Source organism: Eriocheir sinensis, chromosome 8 (genome assembly GCF_024679095.1).
Source record: "Eriocheir sinensis breed Jianghai 21 chromosome 8, ASM2467909v1, whole genome shotgun sequence".
Taxonomy (NCBI): domain Eukaryota; kingdom Metazoa; phylum Arthropoda; class Malacostraca; order Decapoda; family Varunidae; genus Eriocheir; species Eriocheir sinensis.
In genome coordinates, this window is record NC_066516.1 from 3,452,721 (window position 1) to 3,472,534 (window position 19,814).

Genomic DNA, 19,814 nt, shown 5'->3' on the forward strand with positions numbered 1-19,814 from the left:
ACTGATGCTAACCACCCCCATAGCTCCTGTGGTCATGACCGTGGGGGAGGCATGGGAGTTGGTAAAAAGAAAGTACTGGTAAAGAGAAAGATTGTAAAGACAAATCTGAAAGTAACAGTGATTCAGATTGTCTTCAGCCATCAGATTCAGCTGGTCTGAGGAAGCATAGCAAGTGTAAGCATGTTTCTGGCCCTCAAGGTCACAGATGCGCTACCAGGCAGCCTACTCAGCCACTGACGCCAACAAAATTTTTACCAATGCTAGTAGACCCTGATGAATCACTGTCATCTCTGTCTGATGATCCAGAGTGGCAGAATGATGAGGAAAACGACAGTGGGGGTAAAGGAGAAGACTCAGCTAATGAACTGAGTGAGGGATGGGTGTCAGCTGGGATGGGAGAGTAGAGGGAGGCAGAGGGAGAACAGGAGCCTCAGAGACGCGAGACAACATGTACTCCATTCGTCTTGTCTGATGGATCAGACTTTGTGCCAGACTTTCATAACTTTGACAGAAATTTTGCTGGTGTGACTAATGACTGGCCTCTTGATAATGATGCACAAGAGGTTGATTATCAAAATTGACAGTGATGTTTCCTGTGATATATTTTGTTTGTTGTAACTGAAATGAATAATTAGTGGCAAGAGAATGTTCAGACGTGACTGTGCCGTGTGTCATCTTCCCTCTGCCACCGTCCTATCTACCCCGTCACTACCAGCGCTCCCAAGGTTGCCTCATATCCGCAACCTTTATCGTGCCATCATTGCCACATTAAGTGAATTATTATCTTTTTTTTTTTTTTGCACTATTTGGTGCTCAACATGTCTCTCTTGGGTGTTGTAATACTAAAAATTGTTTTCCACCAGGTTATTGTTTTGCCATTTATTGCGCACCCAGGAGCTATTCCCGAGTCTTAATTGTGCAGTTTATGGGTTAAGAGTGAAAAAGCTGAGTGTTGGTGTCTGGGCCAAGGATTACTCTCAACTCCTTAGGCTACGGAAACACCTCAATGATCACTTCAGGATTACTCAACAAGGATTATTATAGATTACCATTTACCCTCAAACTGTCACCTGTCTCCTCGGCGTCCCCCTTAACCCTTTCCTTGTGCGCAGTCTGGATGTGACAATCCCCTCAGGCGCAGTCAGGGAGCCCAATGGGGAGGTTCTTTTAACCTCTGTATCTCAAAAACTATTCATCACAGCTAAAAACCAAAGACACCACTGGAAAGAAGAGGTCCAAATCTTTAGGAGTCGGTTATGTATGCCTCTCTTGTGAACGTACATGCATGTTCAGGGAGTGTTGAATGTTAACACTTACGTCTGTGCGTGCGGGATGATCAGCCATATTGAGGTAACTGCGGACATCTCTTTTTCAGACTCTGGCAAGGGAGAATTGCCAACTGCAATATTTACAACTATTTGGTCAAAGAATCAGTCAGGTGATAGGTGAAGCTATGCAAAAATGCCACTATATTGGGCAAGAACATCCACCCCAGTTACTCGTCCGTAGATTTGCCGCACTGGGCTGATATGATTTTCCACCAAATTTAGTGAAGAACCCGCTCAACTGGCAATCCTGTGTTGTGAGAATTAGTGTTGGAACACTCATAAGCGGGAGATTAGAGTGCGGCTGGAGCTCGCTGCGAGGGTTTAGCGCCACCAGCAAATACGCCTAACGCCCGCTGCAAGCGTTTAGCAATGAAAGGGTTAAGAGTGAAAAAGCTGAGTGTTGGTGTCTGGGCCAAGGATTACTCTCGACTCCTTGGGCTACGGAAACACATAAGAACATAAGAACAGAGGGAAACTGCAAGAGGCCAAGTGGCCTACACAGGGCAGCTCCAGAATCCCCCCCATTACTCACGATGGGTGAGGTGTAGTTTCAGGGCTTACAGGTAGAGGCTTGATCCTCGTTTACCTTCGGTACGGGTGTACGCTCCAGTACCCCGTCACCTTACTGCACCCACACCTCACTGCCACCTGTCATCCTCGTCCATGTAGTTATCCAGTCTACTCTTAAAACAAGCTATCGTCCCTACACTAACTATGTGATTGCTGAGTCTATTCCATTCCCCCACCACCCTATTACTAAACCAATGTTTGCCTATATCTCTCCTAAATCTATACTCTTCTAATTTAAATCCATCACTGCGTGTTCTATCGTGCCGACTAATTCTCAGTACTTTACTTATATCGCCATTGTTGTAACCCTTGACCCATTTGAATACTTCTATCAGATCTCCCCGCACTCTTCGTCTCTCTAGTGAATGTAAGTTTAGATGTTTCAGCCTATTTTGATATGGGAGGTTCCTCAGCCCCTGAATCATCTAGGTCATCCTCCTCTGAACTGATTCTAGCAAGTTGATGTCCATTCTGTAATGTGGGCACCAAAACTGGACAGCATAATCTAAGTGTGACCTAACTGACGCTAAATAGAGTCTGAGGATGACCTCTGCACTCCTGTTGGTTACTGTCCTGTTAATGCTTACCTATGAAATGCTTACCTATGAAATGGTAGTGGGGAAATAAGAAGAGAACTTCTTGTAGTGATCCCCACCTCTATGTCAAGTCAGCCAGTGTTAGGGTCTGTTTATGTGTCTGTCATATCGTGCTTTAAAAGTGGCTATCGTGGGGGCTGTTACTACGCTCTCAGGGAGGGCGTTCCAGTGGTCGATGGTTCTAATCGCAAACCAATTTCCTTGGTGGTGGTTGTCCAGTGGTGGTCTCACTAATTTAAGGCTGTGTCCCTGAGGTTATTGGTGTTAAGGTGGAAGAATTTGGTGTGAGGACATCTTCAAAGCCGTGCAGGAGCTTATAGGTCTCTATCATGTCCCCCGCTTCTTCTGTCCTTGAGTGTCTGGATACCGAGTTGGCTGCACCTTTCTTCATATGGAAGGTGGGACAGTTCAGGACCAGCTTTGTCGCCTCCTCTGCACCTTTTCTAGGGTCTGAATGTCTCCTATCTGGTGTGGGGACCACACTTGGGCGCCGTAATCAGGATCGGGCGGACCAGGGCTAGGTAGAGTGGGAGGAGGATCTTTCTGGTGAGAACCACAATGTTCCTGTTGATGACGCCAAAGGCGGCTGTTTGCTTTGGCCGCTATAGTGGCTATGTGAGTGGCTGGTTTGAGGTCGTTGGAAATTGTGACTCCGAGATCTTTTTCTTTGGATGACTTTTGAAGGGTCTTGTTGCCGAGCTGGTAGTGTTGTTGAGGATTGAGTCGGCCAACGTGCATTGTTTTGCATTTCTCGGAGTTAAAAGTTAACAGCCACTTTGCGCTCCAATCATCCAGCCGTGCCATGTCCCTCTGCAGAATTGCAAGGTCCTCAGGTGTCTGGATGGTGCGGTATATCTTGGCGTCATCAGCAAAGAGGCTCACGCTGGATTCCAGATGACTGGTCAGGTCATTGATGTACACGATGAACAGCACTGGGCCCAGAACTGTCCCTTGGGGAACGCCGCTGTGCACAGGAAGCCATTCAGAGTGGAAGGTCCTGATAGTGACCCTGTGGTACCGTCCTGACAGGAAGCTCTTGATCCATTTCAGGAGAAGCCTAATACCCTGTTAGCCCTATTCCTTGCACTAATACATTGCTTCCTTAGTTTTAGGTCAAAGTTCACTAACACTCCCAGATCCCTTTCACACTCAGACCTGTCTATCGCTGTGGAGTCTAAACTATACCCGTGTAATGGGTTGCATGTTCCTACACTAAGTACACTACACTTGGTGATGTTAAAATTCATCTGCCATTTTTCTGACCAAGCTGATAGTTTGTTGAGATCCTATTGCAGTACTCTAGCATCCTCCCCTGTCCTAATAGTGCATCCTATTTTGGTGTCATCTGCAAATTTACCTATGTCACTAGTTATCCCATTGTCTATGTCACTGATGTAGATAATGAATAAAAGCAGGCCTAAAACTGAACCTTGAGGAACCCCACAGGTAACATTACCCCATTTGGATTTTTTAGCGTTAATGGTAACCCTCCGTTTCCTGTTGCTAATCCACGCCTTAATCCAATCAAATACCTTCCCTCTTATCCCATGAGCCCTGACTTTATTCAACAGTCTCTGGTGAGGTACCTTATTGAAGGCCTTACTAAAATCAAGATAAACAACATCATAGCTCTCATTATTGTCAGCTGCCTCGTATACTCTATTGTAAAAGGATAAAAGATTAGTGAGGCACAACTTACCTTTAATAAACCCATGCTGTGAGTCGTGAATTAAATTGTCTGTCAATATGGTCCCTAATACTATCAGCTATTATTGACTCAATCATTTTACCTATAACTGACGTCAAACTAATCGGCCTATAGTTTTCCACAGAAGATTTGTTTCCCTTCTTAAATATTTGAATAATGTGTGCCTGCCTCCATGAAATAGGCACCACCCGTGTCTAGCGACTTCCTAAATACTTCTGTTAACTGCCCACTTATTTCAGTTTCACATTCCTTTATTACCCTGGGGAATAGTTCATCTGGCCCTAGTGCCTTGGTGACTTTAAGTCTTTCTGTCTGTCTAATCACGAGCTCCCTACTCATGTTGATGTCGGTTAATCCTTCTACTTCTTCTCCCCTGTAGATCTATTCTCCCTGAGGTATATCATCTAATCTTTCTTTGGTAAATACAGTTAAGAAATATCTATTTAAAGCCTCGCTCATTTCCTCATCTCTATCAATCAGCGTTTCTCCTGACTTAAGCGGCCCTATCTTATCCCTAACCTTGGTCTTATAAAGCTGAAAGAAGCCCTTTGGATTGGTCTTTGCTTCCCTGGCAATTCTAATCTCATAATTACGTTTTGCCATACGCGTGTTCTTTTTTACTGTTCTAGCTAAATCGTTGTAACTATCCCTTAGGTGAGTTTCCCCCCCTTTTGATTCAAACATATAGTCCTCTTTTCCTTCCTATTTCAGTTTTTAGCCTGTCTGTCATCCATCGTGGGTAATTACCTGTTGACCTGACTTCCCTGTGAGGTATAAACTGTTTCTGTCCTAGTTTAATCTCCCTGACCAGACTATTGTACTCACCCTCCAAGCTACTGACCTAACTAGTGACCTTACCAGAAATTAATGCCCCTCCCTGCTCTGGGTCCTGACCTACTTCTGATCTCACTCCCCTAAGCCTCTGCAGCTGCTTTCTTAACCCCTCGTAGTCTGCCTTCCTGAAGTCAGGTATTAATGTGCTGTTACTGCTGACTCTATCCTCCCATTTGATATTAAATCTAATTTCCTTATGATCACTGTTACCTAATGAATCCCCAACCTTAATATTGCTTATTATGTCCTCTCTATTAGTTAACAAATCCAAAATATTTTCTTCCCTCGTTGGTGTTCTAATTAACTGTTTAAGGAAACTATCCTGTATCACATCTAACAAATCCTGTGCCTCTTGGTCTCTGGATAAAGTATCCCACTCTATGTTCCTATAATTGAAATCCCCAATTACACACACATTTCTATATCTTGACGCCCTACTAATTTCCTGTAAAAGGGGTTGGCTACTGTCCCTGGTAAGGTTGGACGGTCTGTAAAGTACTCCGATGACAAGCTTCTCCTTCCTACCTATTAATTGTTTCTACCCAGAGGGATTCTACTGCTAACTACCTTGATTGAGTTGTTAATGACACATTTAAGATTGTCCCTGACGAAGTGCGACCCCACCCCCCACCTCAACGATCACTTCAGGATTACTCAACAAGGATTATTATAGATTACCATTAATACTCAAACTATCACCTATCTCCTCGGCATCCCCCTTATGAGTGAAAAAGCTTGGTGTCTGGCCCAAGGATTACTCTCGACTCCTTGGGCTACGGAAGCACCTCAACGATCACGTCATTATTACTCAACACGGATTATTATAGATTACCATTTGCCCTCAAACTCTCACCGGTCTCCTCGGCGTCTGAAAAAGGTGTGTTGGACTGTTGGTGTCTGGGCCAAGGATTACTCTCGACTCCTCGGGCTACGGAAGCACCTCAACGATTACCTTAGGATTACTCAACAAGGATTATTATAGATTACCATTAACCCTCAAACTGTCACCTGTCTCCTCGGCGTCCTACTCAAGGGGAAAGAGCCTCTCCTCCTCCTGCCTCTTATTCTACAGTGTTTTAAAGAGCCTCAACACGGATAACGGGACTCCTTCGGCTGGACACGTTTATACACTAATCAGTAATCAACCACAAGACTTCAACAATACTTCAACTCACAACTTAAATAAATAAAGGCTTCAGTGATACTCTTGTCTTGGCTACGGCACCATGACACCACTACAAGCCTCAGTAATTACCTTCTTTAACACACAATCAGTAGTTTTCAGGCTCTTCACAGTATAAATGACTTCGTTTCTCTCAAGTCAGGCTTTGCACCACCATTCGTCAGCCAGCTGTTTCCAGGAAAGCGAGCTGCCATATAGCGCTTGAATATCCCATTGAAATACACGTTTATTATGCCTGGTTAGTGGAATTATGGGTGTACGCTTGGTAAAGGCTATTGGTTGTGCCTTTCCGTGGAAGGGGTAATGGATGACACTAATAGGCCTGCTGGGGTTGGTTATTATATTAAGATGTGGTGTTGGATTATGGCGGCAAGACCTCGTGAACTGGGAAGCCCCATGCATTATTTTCCTATTACGGATACGCCCCTTGCTTTCTTCCTCTTCCTCTTTAGCTCTCTCTCTCTTTCTCCCTTCCTCTCTTCATCTCCTTCCTCTCTCTCTCTCTCTCTCTCTCTCTCTCTCTCTCTCTCTCTCTCTCTCTCTCTCTCTCTCTCTCTCTCTTAATCTCTCCATCTCTTTAGTCATCACTTTTATGAATTCCTCTTCTCTCCCTTTCTCATGCGCTCTCATTCTTCTTCCCTTCTCTCTCTCTCTCTCTCTCTCTCTCTCTCTCTCTCTCTCTCTCTCTCTCTCTCTCTCTCTCTCTCTCTCTCTCTCTCTCTCTCTCTCTCTCTCTCTCTCTCTCTCTCTCTCTCTCTCTCTCTCTCTCTATATATATATATATATATATATATATATATATATATATCTGTTTGTTTCTTTTTTTTTCTCTCTCTCTCTCTCTCTCTCTCTCTCTCTCTCTCTCTCTCTCTCTCTCTCTCTCCATATGCATAATGCTTCCAATTAATTTTATACCCTAATTACCTTTTTAGTTTTATAATTGAAAGAGAACTGCATGTAGGCTATAGGTCCTACTATAATTAAAAATTAATATGATGAGAGAAAATAGCCCCACAAATATCTGACATTCGATCCCTATAGATCCGCATGATGAATACATTTTGCTGCTTATATATATGCACAGGGAAGGAGGGGGCCGGGAATCAGGGTGATAATTTGAAACAGGCCATATCTCAGAAAATATATAATACAAAGGCTACTATATCCCCTTCACTTCTAGCTGGGGCCATAGGGAGAATTTAAACTCTAAATTGTGGTGACCCCTATAATATAGGGGTCACCACAGTTTATGACGTAACCAAATCACTGGACGTAGTCTATTTTGATTTCCAGAAAGCGTTTGATAAAGTCCCACATCATAAATTACTTTACAAATTAAAGCAAATAGGTATTGACGGTCAAGTACACCAATGGATCGCGAATTGGTTGAGCAACAGCAAAGAGTGGTGATTGACGGATTTAACTCGGAGTGGGCGCCGGTCACTAGCGGCGTCCCTCAGGGCTCGGTTCTTGGCCCAATGCTCTTCATTATTTACATCAACGATGTCCATGGATGTTGGACTCAATAATCGCATTAGTAAATTTGCAGACGACACAAAATTGGTAACTCGGTTCACATTGACGAAGACAGGCAAAGCCTCCAAGAGGATTTGCACAAAATTCAGCTTGGTCGGATAGATGGAAGATGCCCTTTAACATAGACAAGTGCTGGTCCTTTAAGTTGGAACAAGGAATAAGAAGTTCGATTACGAAATGCGCGGAGTTAAACTCAAAAGCGTTCAATGCGTTAAGGACTTGGTCTAAATCGCGTCAAACCTCAAATTCTCACAGCAATGCATCGATGCAGCAAATAAAGCGAACAGAATGTTGGGCTTCATTAAAAGAAACTTTTTATTCAAGAATAAAAATGTAAAACTTCCACTCTTCAATAGTTTAGTCAGACCCCACTTGGAATATGCGGTACAGTTTTGGTCTCCCCACCATGCAAAGGACATTGCTAAATTAGGTGTTCAGCGTCGGGCAACACAAATGATCCCTTCCGTGCGCACCAAATATTCCGAAAAAAGGCTTTTCACCTAACATGTTCTCTCTTGAGAAACGTCGCCTCCGAGGAAAACTGATCGAATGTTTTAAAATACTTAATGGTTTCACGAATGTAGACAGATCAACATTGTTTATGATCGACGACACTTTGCGTACGAGGAACAATGGCATAAAACTCAAATGTAGACAAGTAAATTCAGACTGCACCAAATTTTCTTCACCGATGTTGTAGTGCGAGAATGGAATAAGCTCCCACTGTCAGTGGTCCAGTGTAACACGATTGACTCCTTCAAAAAACAAGCTCGACCGTCACTTCCTTCAACTTAATATTAACTAAAGAGTAGAAATGCAACGTTTTTGACCCATCTGATTAATGTAGAATCACTTAGGTTTAGGACAGCTGATCAGTACGTCATATCCGCGCCAACCTATTTTCTAACTGGTTCTTTTATAGCCGCATAATAATTTCAATTTGTATATCTACTTTCACACAAATTTAATTACTTTTGTGTATTTTTGCATATAGTTTTATATAAATTTACGTTATTTTATTTGTATTATATTCATTTCCTCTCGTGATTCATTTCATTGAGTACCTACTCTACTGAATATTAAGTAAGTTAACATGCATTATATTCATCCATATGCATCGCTTTAGTAGTGTGGCTTTACTATATAATTTTATGACCCGCACTCCGCTCCATTTTTTTTTTTATTTCCCTTCCCTTCAATTTTCCTCTCGTGATTCAGTTCATCGAGTATCTACTTTACCGTACATGAAGTAAGGTACTTACATGCATTATTCATCATTATTCATCGCTTTACCATGACCCACTGTGCTGGTTCGCCCATGAGCATGATGATGACGATGATGAATGACATTGTTCTGCCAGCTGATATATGCTATAACTGATTTCCGTGGACATAGAGGCATACACCGCATTTATTCATTATCTCCGTCAAACAGGATGATGAGGCACAGTGAAATCTCAACGTACGTCATTATTTTTCATTATATTCATCACGTGACATTGACACACATTTAACAAACCCCTATTAAAGAGACTTACCCCAAGGCCCGCCACAGGCTAAAACACACACACAAAACTGGATGGAACTAATTTCTGCGCCGTAAACCATCGAAATAAGGAACAAATGACCCAATTTTGTGCCACTATTTACGTCTGTTAAGAAATGTTTGTTTGGGTGGACGAGAAGAAGAAGAAGAAGAAAGTTTTTGTTGGAGGCGAGGACGGCCGAGAAGTTACGTTAGCCTCCTTCCTTTATCTTTTGGCGGCCCTGTGTCTTAGGGTGAGGGAGGATAAACAGTGTAATGCCATTGGAAAGCAAAGTGTGGGGATAAGCAGAAGAGAGGACCAGAAGGAGGAGGACTCACGAGGAGATACAGGTCTGAAGAGGAAGAAGAAGAAGGCAGCAGCGAGTCGTCTTTCATGCTGTCGTTCATAAATTATAGTGCGCTGGTGTCTTAGATAAGCCAGTGTAACGCCATTGGAGAGCAGTGTGCGAATAAGCAGAGGAGAGGACCAGGAGGAGGAGGACCCACGAAGTCGTACAGGTCCTAAGAGGAAGAAGAAGGCTGCGAGTCGTCTTTCATGCCTCAGCTGACGACCTCGCCGCCCTGCACGACCCTCGAGAGGACGCAGCGGACCCCCTGACGAGAAACAATGCCGAAGGTGAAGTCAGGCCGTGTGTATGGCGGCGTGTTCCCCGAGTACGAGCTGCGGCGCCGTGAGGCTGGGCTGCGGCCTGGCCTGGGCTGGGAGTCTGGGCTGCGGCGCTGCCTCTACTCGGCCATCACGCCATGCACCTCCTGGGACCCTCACGACCACGACCCCAAGACGGGATTCGTCGGTCACGGGGGGGTTTTCAACCTGGAGTTCTCGCCTGATGGGTAAGGGGGGAGGGGAGGCTCTTTGTCCACACACACACACACACACACACACACACACACATGGGATGTGGCTATTTTCTGAGCCCGCCTTGTCCAGTTGTAAAGGCCAAGTCCAGCTCATCCGGTAGTAAGACTCCCGCCAGCTGATCAGGCCAGCTTGTTCTTATATTCACCTTGTCACATGTTAGCTGAGTCAGACATCATAAACATGTATGTTGAGGATAATATTTAGAGGCTAACATTGTTATATTGTTGACGGCCCTGTGGAGTGCTGCGCTGGCGGTGGAGCAGGGCCTTAAACCTCATCAATGGTAAATGGTAGAATTTATAACAGACAATCACTTCTTGCTGGCAGAACTGGGCTCGTCCAGCAGCCACTCAGCTCACTGGATGGGAATAAATCCTTTTCTGTTAGACAGTAGACATGTTTACCTTTTGGTGTCAGTGGATGCTGCTGCTGTCTTCAGAGGTAGAACAGGAAAAGTAGTGAATACACTAAGTACAGAGCTTCAGGTATTTTTCTTGTTTTAGTTCCTCTGCACCGTGGAGTTTAACACTATTTTTTCTGACATATCTTGTTGCACCATTAATATTTTTTATTACCATTTTGTATTGAAATTGCTAAATGGGGGGATTAAGGGGAGTCAAAGCCCCCTATTATGAGGTGATGTTAGGTTTCGTTAAATTTGTTAAGTAATCGTTTACGATAAACACTTCTGATACACCTGCACTGTGGAGTATATCAGAAGCGGCAATCGAGGTGGCGACTTAACTCCGGCAGCAGTAGAGTCTATCTTCTTTGTGGTCTTTTGAGGGCTAAAGTACTTATTTCCCCCATTTCTGCATTTTGTAGGGATGAAATTATTATGTCTAGTGAGTTTTGATGTGTTTGCAATTTGTGTTATTTATGTTTGCTAAAATCAGTACAGCTTCATAGGTAAGCATTCTGGGAAGGGTGGGAGGGGAAACTAGTGATTATCACAGGTAATAGACAGTGGATTGATTGAAAGCATATTGAAGTTACCAGAAATAAGCAGTTTCGTACGCTTTTGTAAGATTGGTGAAATTACATATTTACTGAGCTCCTTACACACAAGCTGCAGGGACTCCCTTGGGGCAGCAGGATGGGGATAACGTAACTTCTTGTTCTTTGTTCTTTAATGAAGTGTATAACATTTCTTTGTCAAAATACTCATTCCAGTCCAAGAGAGGTGAAGGTTCCCTAAATCTACTTTTCTTGAAACCATGTATTGTTTGTTTGCATTGATGCTCAGTATTCACCTCACCTTGTTGGATTTACCTAGTTTTAGTATACAGGATTTGAGTTCATATCATGAGACTAAACCAAAACAAAACAAAAACAATCCTGCATATCATGAAACTAAACCCAACCAAAACAAACACAATCCTGCCTGTCATCTCATTCATGTGTTGTTGTTGTGGTCGTTGGCGCAGGAGTCACCTGGTGGCGGCGTGTGAGCAGCGGGCGGTGATGGTGTTTGACCCACTATCTCGACGGCAGGTCCACCACATCCCCCACGCCCACGATAACTGTGTCAACTGTATCAAGTGAGTGTGGGGGGAAGGAAGGGAGGGAGGGAGTGTGAGTGGGTGAGTGACAGAGAGATTGAAAATTTTGAATAATCTTGGTCTGTTTATTTTTTCATCTCTACCTCTTTATCACTGAGAGAGAGAGAGAGAGAGAGAGAGAGAGAGAGAGAGAGAGAGAGAGAGAGATTAAAAATTTTGAATGACCGTGCTTTATTTCCTCTTTCATCATCATTTTTTCTTTTTCACTGTATCCTGCTTTCCTCTGTACCTGTTCCTCTTCACCTCACTCATGTCCTCCCTCTCCTCCCTCCAGGTTCCTAGACTCCCGTGTGTTCGCCTCCTGCAGTGATGACCATACGGTGGCGCTGTGGGACGTGCGGAACCTCAAGCGCCGCATCCGCCTCCTCCAGGGGCACAGCAACTGGGTCAAGAACATCGAGTATTCAGCCGCTGATGGCATCCTCGTCACCTCGGGCTTTGATGGCAAGATCCTAGGCTGGGACATAAATGGGTGAGCGGGTGGTGATCATTCTTCCTTCCCTTTCTTTCCTGCACAAGGGAAATATATTCTCCATTCTGCCTTAACTCATCACGGACAAAGTTTGACCTGTATTCTTTTTCCTTCTAATTTTCTGTTTCTAAATACAGTCATCCCTCAAATAGTACGGTTTCCAATAGTACGGTTTCGGTTTTATACGGATTGTCATAGAATATTTTTTTAGGATTTTTAAATTTCCCGCTCGTTGCACCAAGTAGCCATAGCATGAGTGGCAACACTGTTCTACCAGACTGCCAGCCATGCACATCCCCTCAGTCCGTGTGTGTGCACAACATCAGGAACACTGTTCTGCCAGATTGAAACCTATGTGCTTTCCCTAAGTCCATGTGTGTGCACAACCTCAGCTATGCTTCTCCATTACCACATAACATGAACATGGGACCCAAGAGACAAGCCAAAACACCTACTGAATGCACCCCAAAGCATTCGAGAAAGCTGTTCACCTTGCAGAAGAATTCAGATTTAGAAGAAGTTACGTTTTGGTATGAGTTGAGTTGCGGTAGGGAGAGCTTACCACGTGAATCCGGGTCCCGCCTGGCTCAGCTTCTACTCACCGGCCAAAGCTGCTAGTTATGCATTTTCTGCTGTAGTGTTTCCATGCCGGGCAATGGAGCCATCCTGGCAGCGCTGCTCCCTTCCACATTGTCAATAAGCGAGCCATGTCATACACTCACACTCTCTTACTCTCTACCACAATTTCTGTTGCTCTCTAATTCATACTTAAAATAAGATACAAAACGGTAATTGTGGAGATTGACTCCGCGCCTCCAAAATACGACATTATGCCTCCATATTATATAGTTAAGGGACGCATATTTAAACTACTCCAACTGAATTTGAAATATCCTGACCTCTAACGGGGGGCTTCGCCCCGTTCGACACCCCTGTTGTGGTAACACTATACTGTAACTACAGCAGAAAATGGATAACTGGCAACTTGGGCCCGTGGGTAATAGCTGAGCCAGGTGGGACTCGGATTCCGTAGGAGTGCCCAGGAGTGTTTCTAGGGGGGGGGGCACTAATTTTATACGGATTTTCGAATAGTATGGGGGTCCTGGGTCCCTAACCCCTGTACTATTTGAAGGACGACTGTACTCTCTTTCTTTTCTTCTTCTAAATTAGATCGATATAAAAGTCTAGCCAGTATTTCTGAATGCATCAGCACCTCAGTTTGCCTTTTTGAAAAGCCTCCCATAGAAGTTGTTGGGATTTTCATGGAGTGTTTTGTGATCCTTGTGACATGACCTCTTCACCATGAACGGGAAAAACACGCATTAAAACCTGGTCAATCTTCTCTATGGCCTTGGAAAATAGTCGTAATGGGAGCCAGGTACAGTGATACCTCGTGATTCGAACGCCTTTCAATTCAAACAATTCCCAATTCGAACACATTTATCAAACAAATTTTGTCCATTAATTCGAATGCGCGTCGCAATTTGAACACAAACAAACGGCTGCAGACGAAGCCACCAGTGTAGCTAGGTCGGTGAATGTGATACCACAGACTCCTGCCTCAAAAACCTCCAACCCGCAATTGCCATTTTTTCCCGTACACTCCCCTGAAAAATAGCCCAATTGCGCGGGACAACAATGTGTATAACAGTAGTACTTACCACTACTTCATGTAAAATGACACCGGTCAGGAAGAAAATTAAGTGACTTAATGCCTGTACCTAAACAAACTAGTGGATGGCTGTACATCAAACCTGACAACATGTGCAAGACACGCTGTTTCCTTAGTAGACAGGAATCATTGAGGTAAGACAGACCTTCTTCATAAAACTGTTTAACTTCATTTGATTGATAAACACAAACAATTTATGGATAATACTGAAGAGATACAGTATTGAAAAGATTGGTTATTATTCTATATTTACAAGTGCCATTTTGCACTTATCTTTTAACATTCTTACTTTACATATGAGTTCAACAAACACTGAAGCACATTCAAGTTTGAAATTTCACACTTCCTTAAGTTTTAAAAGTATACTAGAATATTACAACAACTAGACTTATGATGAAGAATGATAATAAAGAAATATGATGCATGAACTTCATACCTGTTACCCCTCAGAATGTTAATGTCTCTGCCATGTTAGTTTACATCTCAAAGACAGACTAATTCTGGTAGGTCCCAGCAAATATTTAGTGTTTTAAATGTATTTATTTGAGTGATCTGGCCACAGGGCACAACATAAACCCATAAAAATGTAAAAAAAAAATATGAGGATTTTGGGGCCTGCAACGGATTATTTTTTTCTACAATAATTTCAATGGGATAAATTGCTTCCTAATTCGAACATTCTCAATTTGAACAACCCAAATGAACCAATTAAGTTCGAATCACAAGGTACCACTGTACAGGTAACTCTTGATTTACGCGAGTATTGTGTCCTTGAAGAGGTCGCATAAATCAAAAATAATGTAAATCAAACAAGAGGTAGGTTTCTATCAAAAAATAAATATTCACTTCATTCAGTGGAGAGAGAGAGAGAGAGAGAGAGAGAGAGAGAGAGAGGATATCCACTCAGGCACTCAGTCTCAGCCTCACTCGTGTGAGGAAGAAATGAGGGACATCATGAGCTACTGGCTAGTATTGGTACTGGTACCAAGCAGTCTGGTACCGATACCGTACCGTATAGCTAGTACTGTTAGTATCAGTACTGGTACCGGTACCTGCCCACCCCTATTGTTGAGTAGCGTGGCAGCGTGGGTACTGTATCTTTGTTTAAGTGGCGCGCAGGAAGAACTGAGCTCAGCTGTGTGGCTGCAGCGCCTTGTGAATCCAGTTGTGTGAGACATCTGGTGGCCACTCCATAAAATATCGCGTATAAGTGAAACAAACGTGTAAATTAAACAATTATTTGGATTTTGGACCCTGCGTTATTTAAAAAATGCGTAAACCAAACTCGCATAAATCGAGAGTTACCTGTACGTTAAAGAATATGGACCTATGCATTTCTCTTATGTACAGTACTGTCTCCAAGTTTGCGATAAATAGGTCGATGATGCGGGTCGCAAATGTTGAAATCGCAAACTTTGAACCATTATTCTTATGGGGAAAATGGAAAACTGTTGACATCTTGCGCTTGGCCACCCATCCGGGTGGCTAAGCGCATGTGTGCAGATGGCCCCGGCCGTGCGCTGGGCCCGAGCAGCTGATGATGGTGATGGTGGTGATAAGTGTCGGCATCCTGGCCTTTGCATCGGCGCCGCCTGAACGGTGTTTTTGTCGGGGCCCGTGTGTGTGTGGCTGTGTTTTTGTGGGTTTGGGCTTCTCAATTTGCCAATTCTTGTTTTCCACATGTTGCATGGGACCCCTTTCTTTTCTTCCATCTCTTCTTTTTGAAAAAGAAGAGATGGAAGAAAGGAAAGGGGTCCCGCACAACATGTGGAGAGGAGAATTGGCAAATTGAAACCTGGGCCTAATGGGCACAGTCACACACATCGGGCCCCAGTGAAATTGACGTTTGGGTAGTGCCAATCTGGGGCCATGCCGCTGACACTCATCACCGTTGCCATCAGCCAGCCGTCAGCTTCTTTCAGGCCATCGTGCAGCCGGGGCTGCTTGCACACATGCGCCTGGCTGCCCGGATCCCATTCACCATGCTTCCCGTGGCCAATGGAAAGGCCCAGGGGGTGGGTAAGAGCGAGAATGAGAGTCGAGGACCACAACAAGGTGTGAAAAAAACCAGTTTTAGCAGCCTTTTCCTTTTCCTTTTCCGTTTGGGTCATATCACAATTTCAGTTTTCAATAAAACTCGAATTTTTTGGGTCCCTATCGCAAACTCGGTGAATCGCAAACTTGAAACTCGCAATCCTGGAGACTGTACTGGATGTACGTGTGTTTTTGTCCTCCCAGGTACGGAGGAGAGCCTGCTGCCAACGGAGCTCTTCAAGATGCAGGGGCTGATGCGGATGCGACTGAGCCCAGATTGCAGCAAGTTGGTCATGTGCACCACCGGCGGATACATGGTTTTGGTGCACAACCTGAGCCTTGAACACCTCGCCCAGGACCTTCAGGACTTCAAGGTGAGGGAGAGGGAGGGAGAAGGGAAGGAGAGGGAGAGGTGGTGAGGTAGAAAGGTAGAGAGGGAGATGGAAATATTTATAGAGGTGGAGGGTAGGAGAAAGGTGAAGTAGGAAGGTAGAGAGGTAGATGTAAAGTAGAGAGAAAGGAAGGAGAGGCGGAAAGAAAAAAGGAAGAGGAGAGAAAGGTAAGAAGAGAGGAGGTGAGGAAGAAAGAAAGAGAAGGAGATGCAAATGGAGAAAGAGAGAGAGAGAGAGAGAGAGAGAGAGAGAGAGAGAGAATTTTATAAGTTCATTTGTGTTATTTTCTACTAATCCCCTTCCCCCCCATCCTCTCCCCCACCAGCCGAACATGTACCGCCTGATGCAGCTGTCAAACACGCCGCTGCCGCAGGCCGCCATGTTCACCCACCTGTTCTATGCCCAGCGGAACCGCGTGGAGTTCATCTCGGACTTCCCACACTCCAACGAGGCGGAGGTGATCCACTCCCTGCAGGTGCATCCCCAGGGCTGGTGCATCCTGTCCCGCAACACCTCCATGGAGGACTCATCCGAGGTAAGGCCGGGTGCTGTGTGGTGATGGTGGTGATGTTGGGGTGTTGTTGTTTGGTGGTGGTGGTGGTGGTGGTTAAGGGGCATGCCTGGGTCTTTTTACTGATTGCCCTACAGGTTTGAGATGTTGATATATCATTAACCCGTCCGCTGCGATTGACACCGAACTTGCCTTCACTGGTAGCCTGGTAACATATAGTCCCAGGTCTTTCTCTGCCTCTGTGGTGGATAGTGGAATGTTTCCCCATGTGGTATTGGTGTGCTGGATATCCCTTCCCAAGGTGCAGAACTTTACATTTTCCTTCATTGAATTGTAGCAGCCACTTTTGTTCCATTCCTGTATCTCGGTGATGTCTTCTTGTAGGAAATCCGCAGTCAAGGAGTTAATATACTCAGGTAAATTATTTCAAAAATTTTAAAAGTTGTGTGCTATCTTAGCCATTAATTTTCAGTTTATCAATTATAAAAAAAAAATGCCATAGAAAGCACCATTCCATGTGGAGTGGCGTGTAAGTCATAAACAACAACACAGCGGGGGATTTAAATTTTGCTGTAGCCGCCCTGTTTTTAAAATATCACCGAAATCAGCTTCTTCACTGATAGTTCTCACTGTTCTCTATACGCTGAGCGAAGAAATACTTTTTTGTCGATTTAGAAAAATATTCACCAAAATCACAGCCAGGCTTGGCCACTGAGGGGTGTGTTTGTACCTCTGTCTGCCCTGTTCCTCTTTCTGTCTGCTTTGTTCCTCTCTTCCTCTCTCTTTGTTATTCTCTCTGTTCCAATTTGCTCCTCTCTGTCTCCTCCTCTTTCTCCGTTCCTCTTTGTTCATCTCTTCCTTGGTCCTCTTATGTTCATCTGTGCCTTGTTCATCTCTGTTTCTCTCTTGGCTCATCTCTGCCTTGTTCCTCTTTATTCCTCTTGTTCATCTCTTCCTTACTCCTCTTTGTTCATCCCTCTTAGATCATTTTTGCCTTATTCCTCTGCTCTTCTGCTTTTTCCTTCTTTGTTCCTCTTTGCTCCTCTCTTTGCTCATCTGTGTCTAGTTCCTCTCATTGTTCATCTCTTTGTTGTTTCTCTTCGCTCCTCTCTCTCTGCTTTGTACCTCTTACTGTCTGTCATTCTTGTAACATCTCCATGGCAGACTCCTATTGCTGAGTGCTATAGGTGACTTGATGGCTTAGTGCACTGTGCAGACTCATTGCTGAGTGCTGGGTGTAGTGTGTTGAGTCATTGCTGAGTGCTGGGTGTAGTGTGTTGAGTCATTGCTGAGTGCTGGGTGTAGTGTGTTGAGTCATTGCTGAGTGCTGGGTGTAGTGTGTTGAGTCATTGCTGAGTGCTGGGTGTAGTGTGTTGAGTCATTGCTGAGTGCTGGGTGTAGTGTGTTGAGTCATTGCTGAGTGCTGTGTCGCTGAATCAGAGCTGAGGGCCACTGTTATACCTTCCAGTGGAGCTGTGTGCATGACATCCAGGAGCTCGGTGTGACGGCCTGCAAGGACCAGGATGAGGACGAGGACAATGCAGACACTGGTCCTGCCGATGACCTGCTGTCCTACGATGACGTGCCGCCCGCCGCCACCCCCGAGCCTGAAGTGCATGTCGGGAGCAGCGGTGGCGGCGGTGGCGGGGACAGCGGAAACGGTAACGGCAACCTACACCTCTCAGTCACCTTTAGCCCCAGGATGGAGATAACGCTACGCCACAGCCCCAGGGACGAGGTGGATGACGGGGGCGGGGGTGGGGGCGGGGGCGGGGGCGGTGGTGGTGGTGAGGCAGGAGGCAGTGGCGGCGGTGGTGGTGGTGATGGGGGGGTGGCCGGGGGAGGGGCCGGGATAGCTGGGGGTGGTGGGGGTGGTGGCGGCGGAATTGACATCCAGTTCCGCTTCACATCGATGGATGTGTTTGAGGCGCTGGAGCACATCCGGGAGCGGCGGGAGGAGCAGCGGCTGAGGCAGGACCGCCAGCGCCCCGCCCGGGAGGCCGCCGACAGTGGCAGTGGCAGTGGCAGTAGCGGCAGCGGCAGTGGCAGTAGTGGTAGTGGTGGTGGCTCCTCCTCCAGTGGCGGCAGCAACGGCGAGGCATCCTGGGAAGCCCTCCCACGCCTCAACCGCAACATGACCTTCAGCCTCAGGAACAGGCGTGAGGCAGGCCGGGAGGGCAGCGGCCGGGAGAACACGGCTGCGGGGTCCGGCGGTAACAGCGGCGGCAGTGGCGGCAGAACAGCCCCCTCAGCCTCCCTAGACTCCCAGAACGCTTTCTACATCCGCACGGGTTCAGGCAACCACCGCGCCATCTTGCTGCTGCGGCCAGGCCAGAACTACCCGCGTTACTACCGTACGGTGGACCCAAACCACAAGATTGCGCGCAACATCCCGCGCCTCACCCACTACATCGAGGAGCCCAATGTGGGCCGTGGCTTCATCAAGGAGCTCTGCTTCAACTCTGACGGCCGCCTCATCTGCTCGCCCTACGCCCATGGGGTGCGGCTCATGATGTTCGACCGCAACTGCTCGGAGCTGTCCACCTGTGTCCAGGACAAGCCGCAGACGCTCTACGATGTCTCCACCAGCAACTGCCACTCAAACTGCGTGGTCAGCACCAAGTTCTCCCCGACACACTGCCTTCTAGTCTCTGGCTGCCTCAATGGCAAGATCGTCTGGCACCAACCGGTTCTCTAGTGCCGCAGCGAGGGCTGGTGTGCTGTCGTGTATCTCATGATGGGGTGGGCAGGTGTGGGGAGGGGTGGGGTGAGGCTTTGGCTAAGCATCAGTGTGAGGGCCTGGAGGGGGTGAGTCTGGTGTTGGGATGAGTGAGGCGAGCCACCCTGCCAACAATGCTGTGTGCCGCGCCCAGTGACAGGCTGCCAGACACTGTGTGGCTGCAGGAGTGCCTTGCAGCTGTGTGTGTGTGTGTGTGTGTGTGTGTGTGTGTGTGTGTGTGTGTGTGTGTGTGTGTGTGTGTGCCCCTCCATGACCTGGTGACCCCTGT

General features: G+C 45.9%; 2 protein-coding genes across 5 annotated transcripts in view; one reads left to right on the forward strand and one right to left on the reverse strand.

Annotated features, from left to right (window-relative positions):
* The window catches only part of LOC126995383 (uncharacterized), a 28,650-nt gene extending 22,205 nt beyond the window's left edge, over positions 1-6,445 (reverse strand). The window contains exon 1 of one of the 4 annotated variants that reach the window (XM_050854885.1): positions 6,292-6,445. The gene's annotated coding sequence lies outside the window, so the exon portion shown is untranslated. Of the gene's footprint in view, positions 1-1,317; positions 1,343-5,889; positions 5,930-6,044; positions 6,187-6,291 lie in introns of those variants that run through there. The other 3 variants (XM_050854886.1, XM_050854888.1, XM_050854887.1) reach the window with 3 other exon arrangements.
* A 2,850-nt stretch (positions 6,446-9,295) lies between these two features.
* LOC126995384 (DDB1- and CUL4-associated factor 10 homolog) lies at positions 9,296-19,572 on the forward strand. Its single transcript, XM_050854890.1, is given in 6 exon segments — positions 9,296-10,135; positions 11,591-11,704; positions 12,000-12,205; positions 16,108-16,277; positions 16,621-16,830; positions 18,275-19,572. Coding segments are annotated over 6 exon segments (2,157 nt in total). The 5' UTR covers positions 9,296-9,908; the 3' UTR covers positions 19,505-19,572.
* Positions 19,573-19,814: the final 242 nt, after the last annotated feature.